This window comes from Hemibagrus wyckioides, linkage group LG07 (genome assembly GCF_019097595.1).
Source record: "Hemibagrus wyckioides isolate EC202008001 linkage group LG07, SWU_Hwy_1.0, whole genome shotgun sequence".
NCBI classification, from domain to species: domain Eukaryota; kingdom Metazoa; phylum Chordata; class Actinopteri; order Siluriformes; family Bagridae; genus Hemibagrus; species Hemibagrus wyckioides.
The window spans coordinates 30,519,020-30,534,900 of NC_080716.1; the positions used below are offsets into that span (position 1 = coordinate 30,519,020).

General features: G+C 39.0%; 1 protein-coding gene across 2 annotated transcripts in view; it reads left to right on the forward strand.

Annotated features, from left to right (window-relative positions):
- The window catches only part of ptprn2 (protein tyrosine phosphatase receptor type N2), a 219,173-nt gene that overhangs the window by 198,267 nt on the left and 5,025 nt on the right, over window positions 1-15,881 (forward strand). The window contains exons 17-20 of one of the 2 annotated variants that reach the window (XR_009205012.1): window positions 3,219-3,296; window positions 8,032-8,151; window positions 8,644-8,810; window positions 15,565-15,629. Coding sequence is in view for 1 of the 2 variants with exons in the window: in XM_058395448.1 (XP_058251431.1) it covers window positions 3,219-3,296; window positions 8,032-8,151; window positions 8,644-8,810; window positions 15,565-15,618 (419 nt within the window). In the remaining variant the exon portion in view is untranslated. The remainder of the gene's footprint in view (window positions 1-3,218; window positions 3,297-8,031; window positions 8,152-8,643; window positions 8,811-15,564; window positions 15,630-15,881) is intronic. The other variant, XM_058395448.1, reaches the window with a different exon arrangement.

Consider the following 15,881-nt stretch of genomic DNA (forward strand, 5'->3'; position numbering starts at 1 on the left):
TTTTACGAGCACGATCATCTTTTTGAGTTTGAGATGATATATCCGCTTTAATATCTCCCTTTATGGGAAGCGAGACAAGGGCAGTCAAAAGTCTGGTATTAGCTGTCTGGTGTATAATGGTTCTTGCTGACTATAAAGGTTGTGCTAAGCAATTATATCCATTTGGAGCCGGGCTAATGGCTGTGCACGTCGTTCATACTAACAATGGAGCTTTGTGTCTGATTTTTTTTTTTTTTTTTGTTGCTTGTTCATTGAACGTCAGGGCCATGCCGCAATTAGGGTAGTGCTACAGCTAATTTAGCTGGGTTAGCTTTTATGATGAGCACTGAACATTGATCAGTATCCCAAATGATTTTTTTTAATATCGTCTACACGTAAGTAATGAAACCACAAGATGCTAAATCGAACCCATGAAATTGTAATGCGTGTGTGGAATGTGGGATATTTTATAACGCTTTGATTCATTTCATTAAGTTGTTGAATTAATATCGGAATGTCTGTTTTTTGTTAATTCCCACGGATTGAAGGATAAGCTGACCAAGCATTCTTTCCTAAGCGTCCTTAAGATAAGCAATACCCCTAGTTTAAAGGGACGCAGTTATTAATTAAGGAATATTTAGGTATTGATGAATTCTATGCTAATTAGGTAGGACGGCTATCCCATGACTCACGCCATCCAATCACAGCTTTAGTTCCTTCTCTTTTGGTTAATTCCCATGAAAATTCTATTATATACAAACTTTTATTCAGTGTGAATAGAGACCTTAATGAGATCGTTAATGCCTTGCAAGAGAGTACGTAGCTAGAAGAGTTAGCTAGCTTTGATAATCTAATCTTACACTAAAGACGAGCATGTAACATTTAATTCAAACTAATTTAATTTGAGTTTAGTTTGCTAGCATAAATGTATGCTAACGAGTCAGGGTTAGCTCCAGAAGCCTCTCTTGCGACTCCAAGCTCAACAGAATTCCTTGAAATTTTGATCGACTTCCTTTTAGTGGGTAAAGCCTGCTTGTGTTGGATTATGTTCTCTTACACTGCCCGGGGACAATAGTGTCCCAGCTTGATCCCCTAACAAGGGAACATACCTGAGCTCCACTTAGCCTGCTTCCTATTGTGTCCAGTCAGAATGGCTGCGTTCCAATCCGCTGACGATCGACTTCTCATTAACAAAGTTCCTTTTGTAGCACTCTGGGATAATGTGGATTATTCAGCGATGCTTTCTGACAGGCTCTCGAAAGGCTCTCAGGGAACAGTGTGTGATACCGACACAGACGGAATGGGTAGGTGCTCCAAACAAGACGGATATTAACAAGCACTAGTCTATTGTGGTTAGCTCTTCATTTAAAATGTATTCATTTAAAGCTTTATTTTAAACAACTGTTTCATTTTATTTTGGTACAAGTCTCTAAAATGCCATCCAACCCTAATCCTCTGATGTAAGGAAATCAGAATACAGCCTTTACCACTGTTTGAAAAATGCAAATTGATTTTTTTGGCCGCTAATTTGTCTGTTGTTATTCATCCGTGGCCAGTGCATGATGAATGGCATGCAAGTTATTTATTGTTTTTTTCTCTTTCAATCTGACACACAGACACCAACAGACAAGTTTCATCTCCTAGATGCTGAGCCTCTCGTAAATAAATATGTTTGATTAGAGCGCTGCCAGGCTTTATTCAACGATCTGGCTTTAATCAGGCATATTAAAGAAAACATAGACGCTGTGACTGCTCGGAGAAAAGAGCAGAGCACGCAATGCACAGGAAAGAGGGAGTGAAAGACAGAAAGAGGGAGGGGAAGTGATCGGAATAGGACTACGATGGAGGGATTTGGCTCTGGACTCATTAGATGATAGCCTGATTATTTTCTTTGTGATTTGTGTCCAGTGAAGGAGGAGTGGCCTGTGTGTGTGTCAGTCTCAGTGAAGGGAGCAGGGCCTCTGGGTGTGTAAGTGTCCCTGAAGGGGGCATGGCCTCTGTGTGAAGGAGGCATAGCCTCTATGTGTTTCTGTCTCAGTAAAGTAGGCATGGCCTGTGGGTGTGTCAGTGTTAGTGAAGGAGGCGTGGCCTCTGTGTGTGTGTCAGTCTCAGTGAAGGAGGCGTGGCCACTATTTGTGTGTCTGTCTTAGTGAAGGAGGCATGGCCTCTGTGTGTGTCAGTCTCAGGGAAGGAGGCATGGCCTGTGTGTGTATGAGTCTCGTTAAAGTAGGCATGGCCTGTGGGTGTGTCAGTGTCAGTGAAGGAGGCGTGGCCTCTGTGTGTGAGTCAGTGTCAGTGAAGGAGGCATGGCCTCTGTGTGTGAGTCAGTGTCAATGAAGGAGGCGTGGCCTCTATGTGTGTGTCAGTGGCAGTGAAGGAGGTGTGGCCTCTGTATGTGAGTCAGTGTCAGTGACGGAGGCGTGGCCTCTATGTGTGTGTTGGTCTCAGTGAAGGAGGCGTGGCCTCTATGTGTGTGTCAGTCTTAGTGAAGGAGACATGGCCTCTGTGTGTGTCAGTCTCAAGGAAGGAGGCATGGCCTGTGTGTGTGTGAGTCTCGTTAAAGTAGGCATGGCCTGTGGGTGTGTCAGTGTCAGTGAAGGAGGCATGGCCTCTGTGTGTGAGTCAGTGTCAGTGAAGGAGGCGTGGCCTCTATGTGTGTGTCAGTGAAGGAGGTGTGGCCTCTGTGGGTGTGTCAGTGTCAGTGAAGGAGGCGTGGCCTCTGTGTGTGAGTCAGTGTCAGTGAAGGGTGCGTGGCCTCTATGTGTGCGTCAGTCTTAGCGAAGGAGGCATGGTCTCTGTTTCTGACAGTCCTAGTGTAAGAGGTGTGGCTTCTTCTCCTGTCAAAGATAAGTAAGTAGATATGGCATCAAAGTAACTCTAAGGTCTATCACATTTAACTGCTGGTGCTGGTCAAATTCACAACATATTCATGTTCCTCAATTTATTTCCTTTCTCTCTCTCTCTCTCTCTCTCTCTCTCTTTCTCTCTCTCTCCCTCTCTCTCTAATTTTGCAATTTGTAAATTTCTCCCAGCTGCTATTGTAAACAATTTGCTCTTAATTGGAGAGCATGAATAAATAAATGAATAAATAAATTGTGTATACACCAGTGAACCAGGAGAGCAGCTTTCTGTATCATTTAAATACATGAACTTTGTTATTCTGTGTACTGCTACTAATTCTCTCTCTCTCTCTCTCTCTCTCTCTCTCTCTCTCTCTCTCTCTCTTGCTGTTTCTGTAGATGGACCACGACCCCCGTAACCCAGCCTACATCTCAGCTCAGGGTCCTTTGTCATCTACGGTGGCCGACTTCTGGCAGGTAAACATGTTTGGTTTTACCTGACATTTTTTTATCTCACTAGTTATTCTAAGCTAACCTGACACACTTTCAAAAAATTCTAGTCCTAAATGCTTATCTTTATTGCTAACACTAGCTAGGGAACATGAATTAGCCTGACTGGACTTCTGACAGGGTTTTATTGTCATCTTCATAATCACCATTGCTGAGAAGCTAGTTAACACAAGCTAGCTAACACGGTTGGATATCTGAGCAAGCCTCAGCTCTTTCAATGCATTCACAGAACTGTTTTTTTTTTTGAAGGCGAGGAACCTGCTCGAAAACATGTGAACAGAATAATAACAGCTTGTGCTATTTTCAGCAGTCTGACCCTCAAACTGAATCAGAAATCCTGTCAGCTATCGTTACTGTGAACTGGATCGAACACCACTGGAGAGACAGAGCTCTGAAGCTCTGCGAAGATTTCAGGGGAATGAAATTGTTGCTAGTTAACATTAGCTTACTAACAACTTCCTTGGTAAAGGGGGCATTAATTTACTAAAAATTTGGATTTCAAGTAGAGACAGATGCTGTACTTCAAAATTTACCAGAGGAATTTTTTAAACACAGAGCAATTTAACAGAAATCAGGATGTAGATTTTAGATCCTTAATGAACAAGTGGTGAGGAAGGAACCTTGAGAGGAACCGGTCTCAAAAAGGAGTTCTAAGTTCTGGGATTGTGGGATTAGAAATCATTACAGGTGTGGAAGAGTGAAGACAGACTGTGTGTTTACAGGGTGGTATGAGCAGTATGATGATTACAGCAGCAGCTCTTAGGTATAAATCTACAGTAAAGCAAGGATAAGATTTCGCGATAATTATATCCAGGTGGGATCATCCACAAAGAGCAGAATATTCTAGCTAGCACTTTTTTAATCAAATTATTAGCAAAGTTCAAATAGTCAGCTAGTAGCAAAGTGTGAAGGTTGACAAAGGCATCATTTGAAGCTTCACATCTCAGTTCTATAAGAATAGCGGTATACAGGAGGTACCCGAGCAGGCGGATTGTATCTCGGAGCTGTATACAGTCATACTCTCAAATTAGCGTTTGCTCTTATTTCCAGGCTCACCTTCAAAACCCATTCCTGAACCAGCAGCTGAATCATGTCCCATCGGACTGCCAGTGGATCATCTACAGATTTCTTTCATATGCCGAAAAGTGTGTGGAGGAAAGCTTTGGGAAAAAAAAAACTTGTCATGTTGCTGAGAGATTTTTTTTTGTTTTTGAGCTTTTCATCCCAACCTGGACAACTTGGCTTTAGGAAATAAATATATTTTTAGCAAAATGGATCTATTTAGCTTTTCTTCTATCCTTGTCTTGATGCTTAGCTGTTGTGTTTAACAAACCTGCCGGTCTGCCTGAAGATCTCGGAAACCTCAGCCTGTTTCTCTTACACTTTTAGACAGCCATGCCATAGCCAAGCACATAAAAATCAGATCCATCTGATGCCTAGAAGATTTCACTTCCTGTAGTTTAGGGAAGAAAATATCCTAATAAAGCCATGGGAAGGGATTTTACAGGAAATAGAAATATCAGCTTATTCCAACACACCCTGATTCACCATCACTATAGGATTAGTGTTCAGGTGAATTCAATTGTTGCAAATCGGCTTTAGGGAAATGTATAAATTCTGGGGAAAACTCCCTTGAGAGACTCCACAGGGAAGCCATCATCATCTGGGTGACACCAGAATGTCTAATTATAAATCGTTATCCTTCAAAAAACAGGAAGAACTGATCACTGATGGAGACTTGAGTGCAAGTCCTAAGGCCATCTCCATGGTTGGAAGTGGAATCATCCACCGTGAGCTTATATGTCTCCATCCTCAGTGAAGAGGCTCCAACCAGAAGTAGGGCATCAGGACAGATCCTGAGATCAGAACTTATCACTTATGACTGAGACGTGCTTTTCAAATCCAATCCATTATCCGATTCTTTCTGTTTGCTAAAAAGGTAGACTCTGGCATGCAGGATATCTCGCTCTCTTTGTTAAAAGCGCACTTTTGATTGAACTCACACAAATTGATTACGCTAATGCGTTTGATGTCACGCGACCTTCCCTAGCAACCGGCCTGCATTCACCAACTAATGGGATGATCGCTAATTGAGGTTACCGCTTGCTTGTATTTATCATTTTACCAATTACTGCTGGAAAAAAAATAATGATCTCAATTGAATTAATTTCGTCTGACCGCATTGGGAGGAGCCGGAGGTGTGCAGACTCCGGGAGCTTTCATTAAAAACGCTCCGTTCAGCTTCCCAATGAATACGAACCCTGTCGATTATCTTGGCGTGTTTGTGTCATTGACTGTCATTACGGTTAAGAAGAAAAAAAAAAGTCTGCCGTCATTATCTGGAAGGTCACCTGCTCCGGCGGCGTGAAGTGAATAGACGGGATTTGTTCTGCTCCGTTGGTGCCATTGCTTGCTGCTTTGGCTTTGACCTTTGCTTAACCTTGCGTAGCGACGTTAGTCACTGACAATATTTGATCACCTGCTTTGGAACGTTTGGATTAGCTCATCAGATGGGCTCCAGTTTGCAGAGTCGTAACTCTGAAACGACGAACAAAACATCGTGACTTAGTGGCTTAATGAGGTAATGAAGCAGAAGAACCACATCAGAAATCATTTTTACGATTCTTAAGCAGCCATTTAATGAGAGCGTTGAAATGGAACGATGGGGGGAAAATAGCGTGCTGTGTTTGAGGTTCTGGGGGTTGAGACTGACAAAGAGAGAGAGAGAGAGAGAGAGAGAGAGAGAAAGAGCATCCTGGGACTGCCCTGTGGTTGGTTTCATGTTCTATTACTGTTACTGTACCTCTGGATTAAACAATAGTTAAAATATTACATAATATTTTAGACATAATTTAGCTGAGACAAAAAAACTTGTTTATTTGGTTGTTTTCATTACATTTTTTTTTTAAATTTCATATAAATCCTTTGGGGAATGAAAAACAGCTACAGTTCCACAATGTAACTATCAAGTCACACAAGCACCTCGAAATCTTTCCATTGTTTTTTTGCCTCTGAAGCAACAAACAATTTTCTAATCCTTAGAGTCCTAGAGTTGCACCAATCTTTATCTCATTCCACATTAGGTATCTAATCTAAATGCTAGTCAAAGCTAGATAGGACAGGAAATAGCGTTGCTATTTTTACAGCAGGGCAGCATGTCAGCACGTATAAGGTGGGCAATAAATAAATAAAAATGAAAGAACTGTTAATTAACAGCTAAAAGTTACCTCGATCCAAGCGATGTATCACCTTTTTGTCGTCGATCTCCGGTGCCGTGTTTTTGCGGCAGTCACGGTGGCGGAGCCTCGCGGCGTATTTCACCGTAACGGCTCTCGAGGGACACGCTGAACGTGAGTGTGATTAGTTTATGGTCAGGACCATTGTGTTTTTATTGCCCCTCGTAAAAGTCAGTGTTTTCCCCTCATTTTCCTAACGGCCACAGCGGGCCATTATATCTCCGAAGGACACGGAGAAAGTGTGATTAGGAGAAATGGAGCGAGAAACGCCGGCTCAGACAGACGAGAAAAGAGAGAGACAGATCGAGAGGGAGGGACGGCGGCAAGCCGAGCGATGGAAGAGCGGGGCGGCAAGATGAACTTAAACTTCAATTACAACAAGGAAACGGTTCTGCTAATAATAGCCAGCTCGGCCGCCAGGGAACACTTTGTTAAGTGAAACATATGCTACGTTTAAGTTGCTGCAGAATTATTGCATGCATCCAAGTGGCAATAAAAACCTAAGTGTTTACCCCATGAATATTTAGCTCTACAATAGCAGACTAGAATTTCAGGATAATTTGAGCAAGATGGAGTTTAAATTCTGGGGATACTGACCAGATTTGGGTTTTAGAGCGAGACTCTTAACCCTTGGATCACTGAATTCAGTTTGGAATTTAAAAGAAAAGTGTTTACATTTACTTAACCTGTCACATTAGACAGCGGATTGTTTAAATATTCACCCCCTGAACATTTCCACATTTTGTAGCTTTACACCTTAGAAATGGATTTATTTGGGAATTGTTACCAGTTAATTTACTCATGAAACATTTGCAGGTTAATTAAACAAAAAATAAGATATGATATGATTGACCTTCGTAGACATAGCTTTAGATATATATATCATCTACATACTGTATGTAGGATACTGATTTCATTTTGCTCTCTCAGATGAAATGCTGAACTTTTTGTTTTTCCTACAAATGTTGGCACAGATTCCCAGTCAGATTGAGGGCTGAGCCACATTGCTTAGCATTATTGCCTTATTATAAACTCCCTGTATCTGATTATGTTGCTTTGGGTTGCAGCAGAACTAATTTAGGGATTTAGTGCTGAATACTTACACAGTCATGCCACATTTGGATTTTTCTCTATATTGAAATATTTTGTGTAGATTTGTGACACTTAATCCAAATTAAGTCCATTTCAGTGGTAGGTTGTAGCTCAGGAAAACGTTTATTGGAGGGCTGGGATGGGATGGGGGGGGGGGGGTTCAAATACTTATGCAAAGTGCTGGACACTCTAATTCTGGGATATATATTCTGTATAATTTCTACTCCTGATGTAAATTGTGACACTGACACGTCAAGCTTCTACGTTTCTTATAAGCATCCTTGCTGTTGATACATCTTGAAGCTTGTGTATTTCTAGATTTGTGCATTTTTGTCTCAAATCCTGAGCTCTTCTTCATTTCTGCACTGCTGTAGATGGTGTGGGAGAGTGGCTGCGTGGTGATCGTCATGCTAACACCGCTATCAGAGAACGGAACCAAACAATGCCACCAATACTGGCCGGACGAAGGGTCGGACCTGTACCACATCTATGAGGTAAGGTGCTGATTGTCGTGAGTACTTGAGTAGAACTTTTTGAGACAGTCCAGTCTGGTCTTATGGAGGTCTATACTGACCAGATGAGGAACTGGGATTTGCAGTTGTAGGAGGTGCACCAACTCATCAGCCTGGAGCAAGATTTAGCTCCTGCACTAATCGTACACGATTTCTTTGATAGTCTGATCTTCCTGAAATCATTGATTCAACAGATCCAGTGAGCTTAGATGAGGCTTAGCGCTAAACTTGGCAAGGTAGCGATTGTTCAGGAACAGGGTTCAGGACAACAAGTTTCCTGAGGCTAAAAGAATTAAAGCTCATCTATTGTATGGATATTCATCAAATCGATACTGGCATTTGGATGTATTGTTCTCACTTAAAAGTTCCTACACAGTCCTTTGATAAACCCTATGTTATCTTGAGGGACTTTTCAGTCTCCACAATCCTCTGGCACATTCTAGCAGGGATGCAGTTATTCTCTTTTATCTCCAGGTCAATTTGGTGTCAGAGCACATCTGGTGCGAGGACTTCCTGGTGCGCAGTTTCTACCTGAAGAACGTCCAGACCAACGAGACACGTACCGTAACCCAGTTCCACTTCCTGTCATGGATGGACCAGAATGTTCCTGAGTCAGCTCGAACCCTGCTGGACTTCCGCAGGTGTGTATAAACTCATCTTTAAACTGGCTGGACACCAAGAGAGATCTAATTTAATTTTTTTTTTTTTGGGAGAAGGTGAAGTTCTATGCTAGCAACCAGAAGTTTCATCGATGGGGTTCTAGAGTCAGATGTTTAACCACTCAGGTTCTTGAAAATATTTTCAAAGCTTCAGAGATGTTCCAGTTCTTTGACCTTCTGATCCAAATCATGGTCAACATGGTCAGAAAACAGAAAACAGATCATTAAAATCCAATTGTTGTTATTTTTTTCTATTCCTTTTGCATCATAGCAAATAAGCAGCAGGCCATTATAACAATCCTTAATTCCGACACTTTGGTTAAATGGAAAAACGCTGAGCTATAAATCTATAGTGACGGAAAAGCCCATGGCATTTTTCTTCTGGCATAAATGTCTTTAATAGAGTGGGAGAATGCACACTCACAATGGGTCAGCTTTATCACCCAGACATCCACACCGCTGGTGGGTAAATAATATTATATCGTCAAATCTGCCAGCCTCCTGTTTGCTTTTCTTCCATCTATTTGAGCTTAAATGGGGAATTATTGGTAATGGCAGCAGCCTGTCACAATTCCCTATATTTATCTCAGATTATCTTTGGTTTATTTTTAAAGGTGAAGGTCAAAAATAATGTTTTGTTTTCATTCTTTCTTTTATGTCATGTCACTTTTAGCTTTCAGTGCACGCTTACTTTAACTTTCGGCTCCCTGTGTGACCTTTAAAATAACCCCCAGTGCTGAGATGAGTCTGTGGTGTGATGCTATTGGCTTCAGGATCGCTAAATCGTATGGGTTTGTTTCGAGCGTAAACTTCTGAGCAGTGAAGGTTCATTATCAGTGGAGCGTCCACCTTCTAGGAGTCCCTGTGGACAAGTGGTTGCTATAGAAACCATAAGGTATTAGGACAAACCTGTTAATATGACCCTGTGCATTGGAGCTGTTCTAGCGACTGTGGAAATTTCCAGAAAGTTTATTTTTCTCTGAGCATGTATGCTATAATCAATCTGATTCCTGCATTTTTTTCAGTTCTGTTGTACTTCAGTGCAATAAATAATGCTCCATGTCCTTAATTCAGACACCTTCAGTAATTAAAGGGAAAATATCCAGTTATATTTTTAAGCTCCTGAGCAACAGGAACATGACAGGACATGTTTTTTTTTATTTTATTTTTTTTATCAGGAACATTCTGGAATCTTCTAGCTTTCTCTCAGCATGTGGAAGGAGTTCATTCTCTCAGTGGCTTTTTACTGTGTTTAATGCCGAGGCTTGTTATGATGTCGGCGGCCATTTTGGTTATTTTCGTAGTCATGAATGTTTCATGCATTGAATGACAGACGTACTTCGCTCCCCCTCCCCCCCTCTCTTTTCGGTTGGCCAGCTAATTAGCGGTTGCCACTGTCATTTTTGTGATGTTGCAGCTAGTTATATGAGCCCAGTTGCATAGTCACAAAAGTGATCATTGGAAACTGTATCTCTTCTTCCAGGCCCTGCACTCCTCCTCCTCCTCCTCCTCTTCCTCCTTCTTCTTTAATCTCACTATCCTTTGTCATGTTCCATGTTGTTTTGTCTCTCCTCAACTTCATATTTACGTATTTACCTCTGTCTCCATCATCTCTCTCTCTCTCTCTCTCTTTAATTTCTCTTTTTTCTCTTTCACTACATCCTTAAGCTCTACTCTTTTCTTTCTCTACACTCCTCTCATCCTTTTGTGTGATTTCCTCCATTCTTCCTTCTACCCCTCTATCCATACTTGTTCATAATCCCCCCATCTTCCCTTTTTGTGCTCTCTCACCATGTCTCCTTCTCTTATTTCGACCCCTTTTTTGTATTATTTCACTATACACCTCAATATCCCTTTGCATGCCTCTGTCATCTATTCATCTTTCTACCTTTTCCTATCTTCCTGTCCTCTTTTTTACATCCCTCTGTTACTCTCATTCTCTCCTTTCTTCTTCCCTGCCACCACCTTGTTCTCTCTTTTCTCCTTTCTCACGCTTTCTAGATATTCGTCTCCTCCTAGTGTTGTTTTTTTTCTATTATTTTGTTCCATCTTCTAATCTGTCTTTCCAAGACGATTCCTCATCTCTGTCCTGCTGCTTCAATCATCTAAAGAACTACCTCTCTCTCTCTCTCTCTCTCTCTCTCTCCCTCTCTCTGTGAAATATCAGATCCTGTTCATTGCTTTCACTTGTGTCGCAAAGGGTACTTTTATTTCATTATTTTTCTTCCGCTTGTCTTATTTTCATGAATTTTTATTTCAGATAATTTTTCCCATTTTCTCTTTCTCTTTTATTTATTTTTTTATTTTTTTCGAAGGAGGTCGTTCTAAATGAATAATCCTTCGATAATCGTCCTTAATGGATATGTTTTTCTCATTTTCCGTGGCACTGGTAAACAGCCTTGAGGTATTCAGTCAGATGAGCGCACAAGTGAGAGAGACAGAGAGAGAGAGAGATATGCATGATGAAAAGAAAACACAAAAAGCATCACACCGAACTCTTGAAAAAACAAAATTAGGGCTAAGAGATTTGGTTTCCATGGTAACCCCAAGGGCGGTGTGAAAAGCATGAAAAGTGTGTGTGAGTGCGGGTGTGAGTGCTTGTGTGTGTGTGGGGGGGTGTTTTTCCACTCAGGCGTGTAACACTGCTAATTGTGTGTTAATGGTAATGTGTCCCAGCCCATCGTAGTGTTCGCCACCCCTTTAACAGGGTTTATCGCTCTCGTTTTCACAATTTGTTTTATTGCACAAACATTAGAATGTTTCGAATTTTATTAGAGCACCGAGGCGAGACAGCCAGAGCTCAGTGTTACAGAGCAATAATAATAATAATTATAATAATAATGTAGAATGTATAGGTTATAGGTGTGTGGACTGTATTGGTGTATATGTGTATAGTGTATACAGTAGGTGGATAGCTATAGGGATCAGTGTCTAGTGTTTATAGTGTTCAGGTTTGTAGAGCAGGTTTATAGAACACTGTATAGTGTATAGAACAGTGTAGAGAATAGAGTATAGTGTGTACAAGGGTACAGTGTATAATATATAGAGCACTGTACACAGTGTAGAGTAGAGTCTATAGAACAACGTACAGTATATATATACTATATGTATATATATATACTATATGTATATATATATATGTATGTCACAGATATGTATATATATATATATATGTATATATATATATATATATATATATATATATATATATATATATAGTGTATAGAAGAGTATATAGTGATCAATAGATAGATAGATAGATAGATAGATAGATAGATAGATACTTTATTCATCCCAAAGGGAAATTCACAGTTTCCAGCAGTATCCACAAACACAGGTAATAGAGAAAATAGGAAGGAATATAACAAAAATACTAAAATACCCAAATTAGGATACAAAAATATAACATAAAATATATCAAATAACAAAAATATAAAATATTACCAAATATAGTAGAATATAACAATATAATAAAATATAGAAAAAAAATTCTAAAATACCCAAATTAGGGTACAAACATATAACAAAAAATATATCAAATAACAAAATATAGAATATAACAAAAATATATCAAATAACAAAATATAAAATATTACAAAATATAGCAGAATATAACAATATAAGAAAATATATCAGAAAAATACTAAAAACAGATTTAGGAATAAATATGGAGAATGAGATGAAAAACAAGTAATGTGCAAGACAAGTGTTTAAGTGTTTAAGGTTACAGACCTATTCGATGTGCAAAAATGGTTATGTGCAAAGTTTATTGAGAGTTCTGTATAAACCAGAGTGTATTGTGTGTAGTGTGTAGTGTGTGTTTTATTGTACAGTCCAGTACAGAGAGAAGAGTAGTGTCAGCACTGACTCCTCCCACCCCGTGTGGAATGAAAGATTCGCATGTATAGGGTTGAGGGTATATGTGCATATGTATAGTGTTGAGGGTATATGTGTATATGTATGGTGTAGTAGGGTATATGTGTATATGTATAGTGTAGTAGGGTATATGTGTATATGTATGGTGTAGTAGGGTATATGTGTATATGTATGGTGTAGTAGGGTATATGTGTATATGTATAGTGTTGAGGGTATATGTGTATATGTATGGTGTAGTAGGGTATATGTGTATATGTATAGTGTAGTAGGGTATATGTGTATATGTATGGTGTAGTAGGGTATATGTGTATATGTATGGTGTAGTAGGGTATATGTGTATATGTATAGTGTAGTAGGGTATATGTGTATATGTATGGTGTAGTAGGGTATATGTGTATATGTATAGTGTAGTAGGGTATATGTGTATATGTATGGTGTAGTAGGGTATATGTGTATATGTATAGTGTTGAGGGTATATGTGTATATGTATGGTGTAGTAGGGTATATGTGTATATGTATGGTGTAGTAGGGTATATGTGTATATGTATGGTGTAGTAGGGTATATGTGTATATGTATAGTGTAGTAGGGTATATGTGTATATGTATGGTGTAGTAGGGTATATGTGTATATGTATGGTGTAGTAGGGTATATGTGTATATGTATGGTGTAGTAGGGTATATGTGTATATGTATAGTGTTGTAGGGTATATGTGTATATGTATGGTGTAGTAGGAGTATATGTGTATATGTATGGTGTAGTAGGGTATATGTGTATATGTATGGTGTAGTAGGGTATATGTGTATATGTATGGTGTAGTAGGGTATATGTGTATATGTATGGTGTAGTAGGGTATATGTGTATATGTATAGTGTTGAGGGTATATGTGTACATGTATAGTGTTGAGGGTATATGTGTATATGTATGGTGTAGTAGGGTATATGTGTATATGTATGGTGTAGTAGGGTATATGTGTATATGTATAGTGTAGTAGGGTATATGTGTATATGTATGGTGTAGTAGGGTATATGTGTATATGTATGGTGTAGTAGGGTATATGTGTATATGTATGGTGTAGTTGGGTATATGTGTATATGTATAGTGTTGTGGGGATATGGGTATATGTATGGTGTAGTAGGGTATATGTGTATATGTATGGTGTAGTAGGGTATATGTGTATATGTATGGTGTAGTAGGGTATATGTGTATATGTATAGTGTAGTAGGGTATATGTGTATATGTATGGTGTAGTAGGGTATATGTGTATATGTATGGTGTAGTAGGGTATATGTGTATATGTATGGTGTAGTAGGGTATATGTGTATATGTATGGTGTAGTAGGGTATATGTGTATATGTATAGTGTATTAGGGTATATGTGTATATGTATGGTGTAGTAGGGTATATGTGTATATGTATGGTGTAGTAGGGTATATGTGTATATGTATGGTGTAGTAGGGTATATGTGTATATGTATAGTGTTGAGGGTATATGTGTATATGTATGGTGTAGTAGGGTATATGTGTATATGTATGGTGTAGTAGGGTATATGTGTATATGTATGGTGTAGTAGGGTATATGTGTATATGTATGGTGTAGTAGGGTATATGTGTATATGTATAGTGTATTAGGGTATATGTGTATATGTATGGTGTAGTAGGGTATATGTGTATATGTATAGTGTTGAGGGTATATGTGTATATGTATAGTGTTGAGGGTATATGTGTATATGTATAGTGTTGAGGGTATATGTGTATATGTATAGTGTTGAGGGAATATGTGTATATGTATAGTGTTGAGGGTATATGTGAATATGTATAGTGTTGAGGGTATATGTGTATATGTATAGTCTTGTAGGGTATATGTGTATATGTATAGTGTTGAGGGTATATGTGTATGTATAGTGTTGAGGGTATATGTGTACATGTATAGTGTTGAGGGTATATGTGTACATGTATAGTGTAGTAGAGTATATGTGTATATGTATAGTGTAGTAGGGTATATGTGTATATGTATAGTCTTGTAGGGTATATGTGTATATGTATAGTGTAGTAGGGTATATGTGTATATGTATAGTCTTGTAGGGTATATGTGTATGTGTATAGTGTTGAGGGTATATGTGTACATGTATAGTGTAGTAGAGTATATGTGTATATGTATAGTGTTGAGGGTATATGTGTACATGTATAGTGTTGAGGGTATATGTGTACATGTATAGTGTAGTAGAGTATATGTGTACATGTATAGTGTAGTAGAGTATATGTGAATGTGTATAGTGTTGAGGGTATATGTGCATATGTGTAGTGTTGAGGGTATATGTGTATATGTATAGTGTAGTAGGATATATGTGAATGTGTATAGTGTTGAGGGTATATGTGCATGTGTACAGTGTAGTAGAGTATATGTGTATATGTATAGTGTATTAGGGTATATGTGTATATGTATAGTGTTGAGGGTATATGTGTATATGTATAGTGTTGAGAGTATATGTGTATATGTATAGTGTAGTAGAGTATATGTGTATATGTATAGTGTTGAGGGTATATGTGTATATGTATAGTGTTGAGAGTATATGTGTATATGTATAGTGTTGAGGGTATATGTGTATATGTATAGTGTTGAGGGTATATGTGTATATGTATAGTGTTGAGGGTATATGTGTATATGTATAGTGTTGAGGGTATATGTGTATATGTATAGTGTTGAGAGTACATGTGTATATGTATAGTGTTGAGGGTATATGTGTATATGTATAGTGTTGAGGGTATATGTGTATATGTATAGTGTTGAGGGTATATGTGTATATGTATATCTTTAAGTGTCTATGTTCCAGTCTCATCATTTTGTTTGTGTTTCATTACAGAAAGGTTAACAAGTGTTACAGGGGACGATCGTGTCCAATAATCATCCACTGCAGGCAAGTATAGGGTGTGTAAGTCTCTCTCTCTCTCTCTCTCTCTGTCTGTGTGTTGATATGCTATGTTTATTGATGGGTGATGATGCAACAACAAACTGCATGACTGAAACACACACACACACACACACACACACACCGACAGCTGTATTAACATTTTTGAAATTTTCTCCCCATCTGCCTCTCTGTCTGTCTGTCTGTCTGTCTCTCTCTCTCTCTCTGTCTGTCTCTTTGTCTGTCTGTCTGTCTCTCTTTCGCTCTCTCTC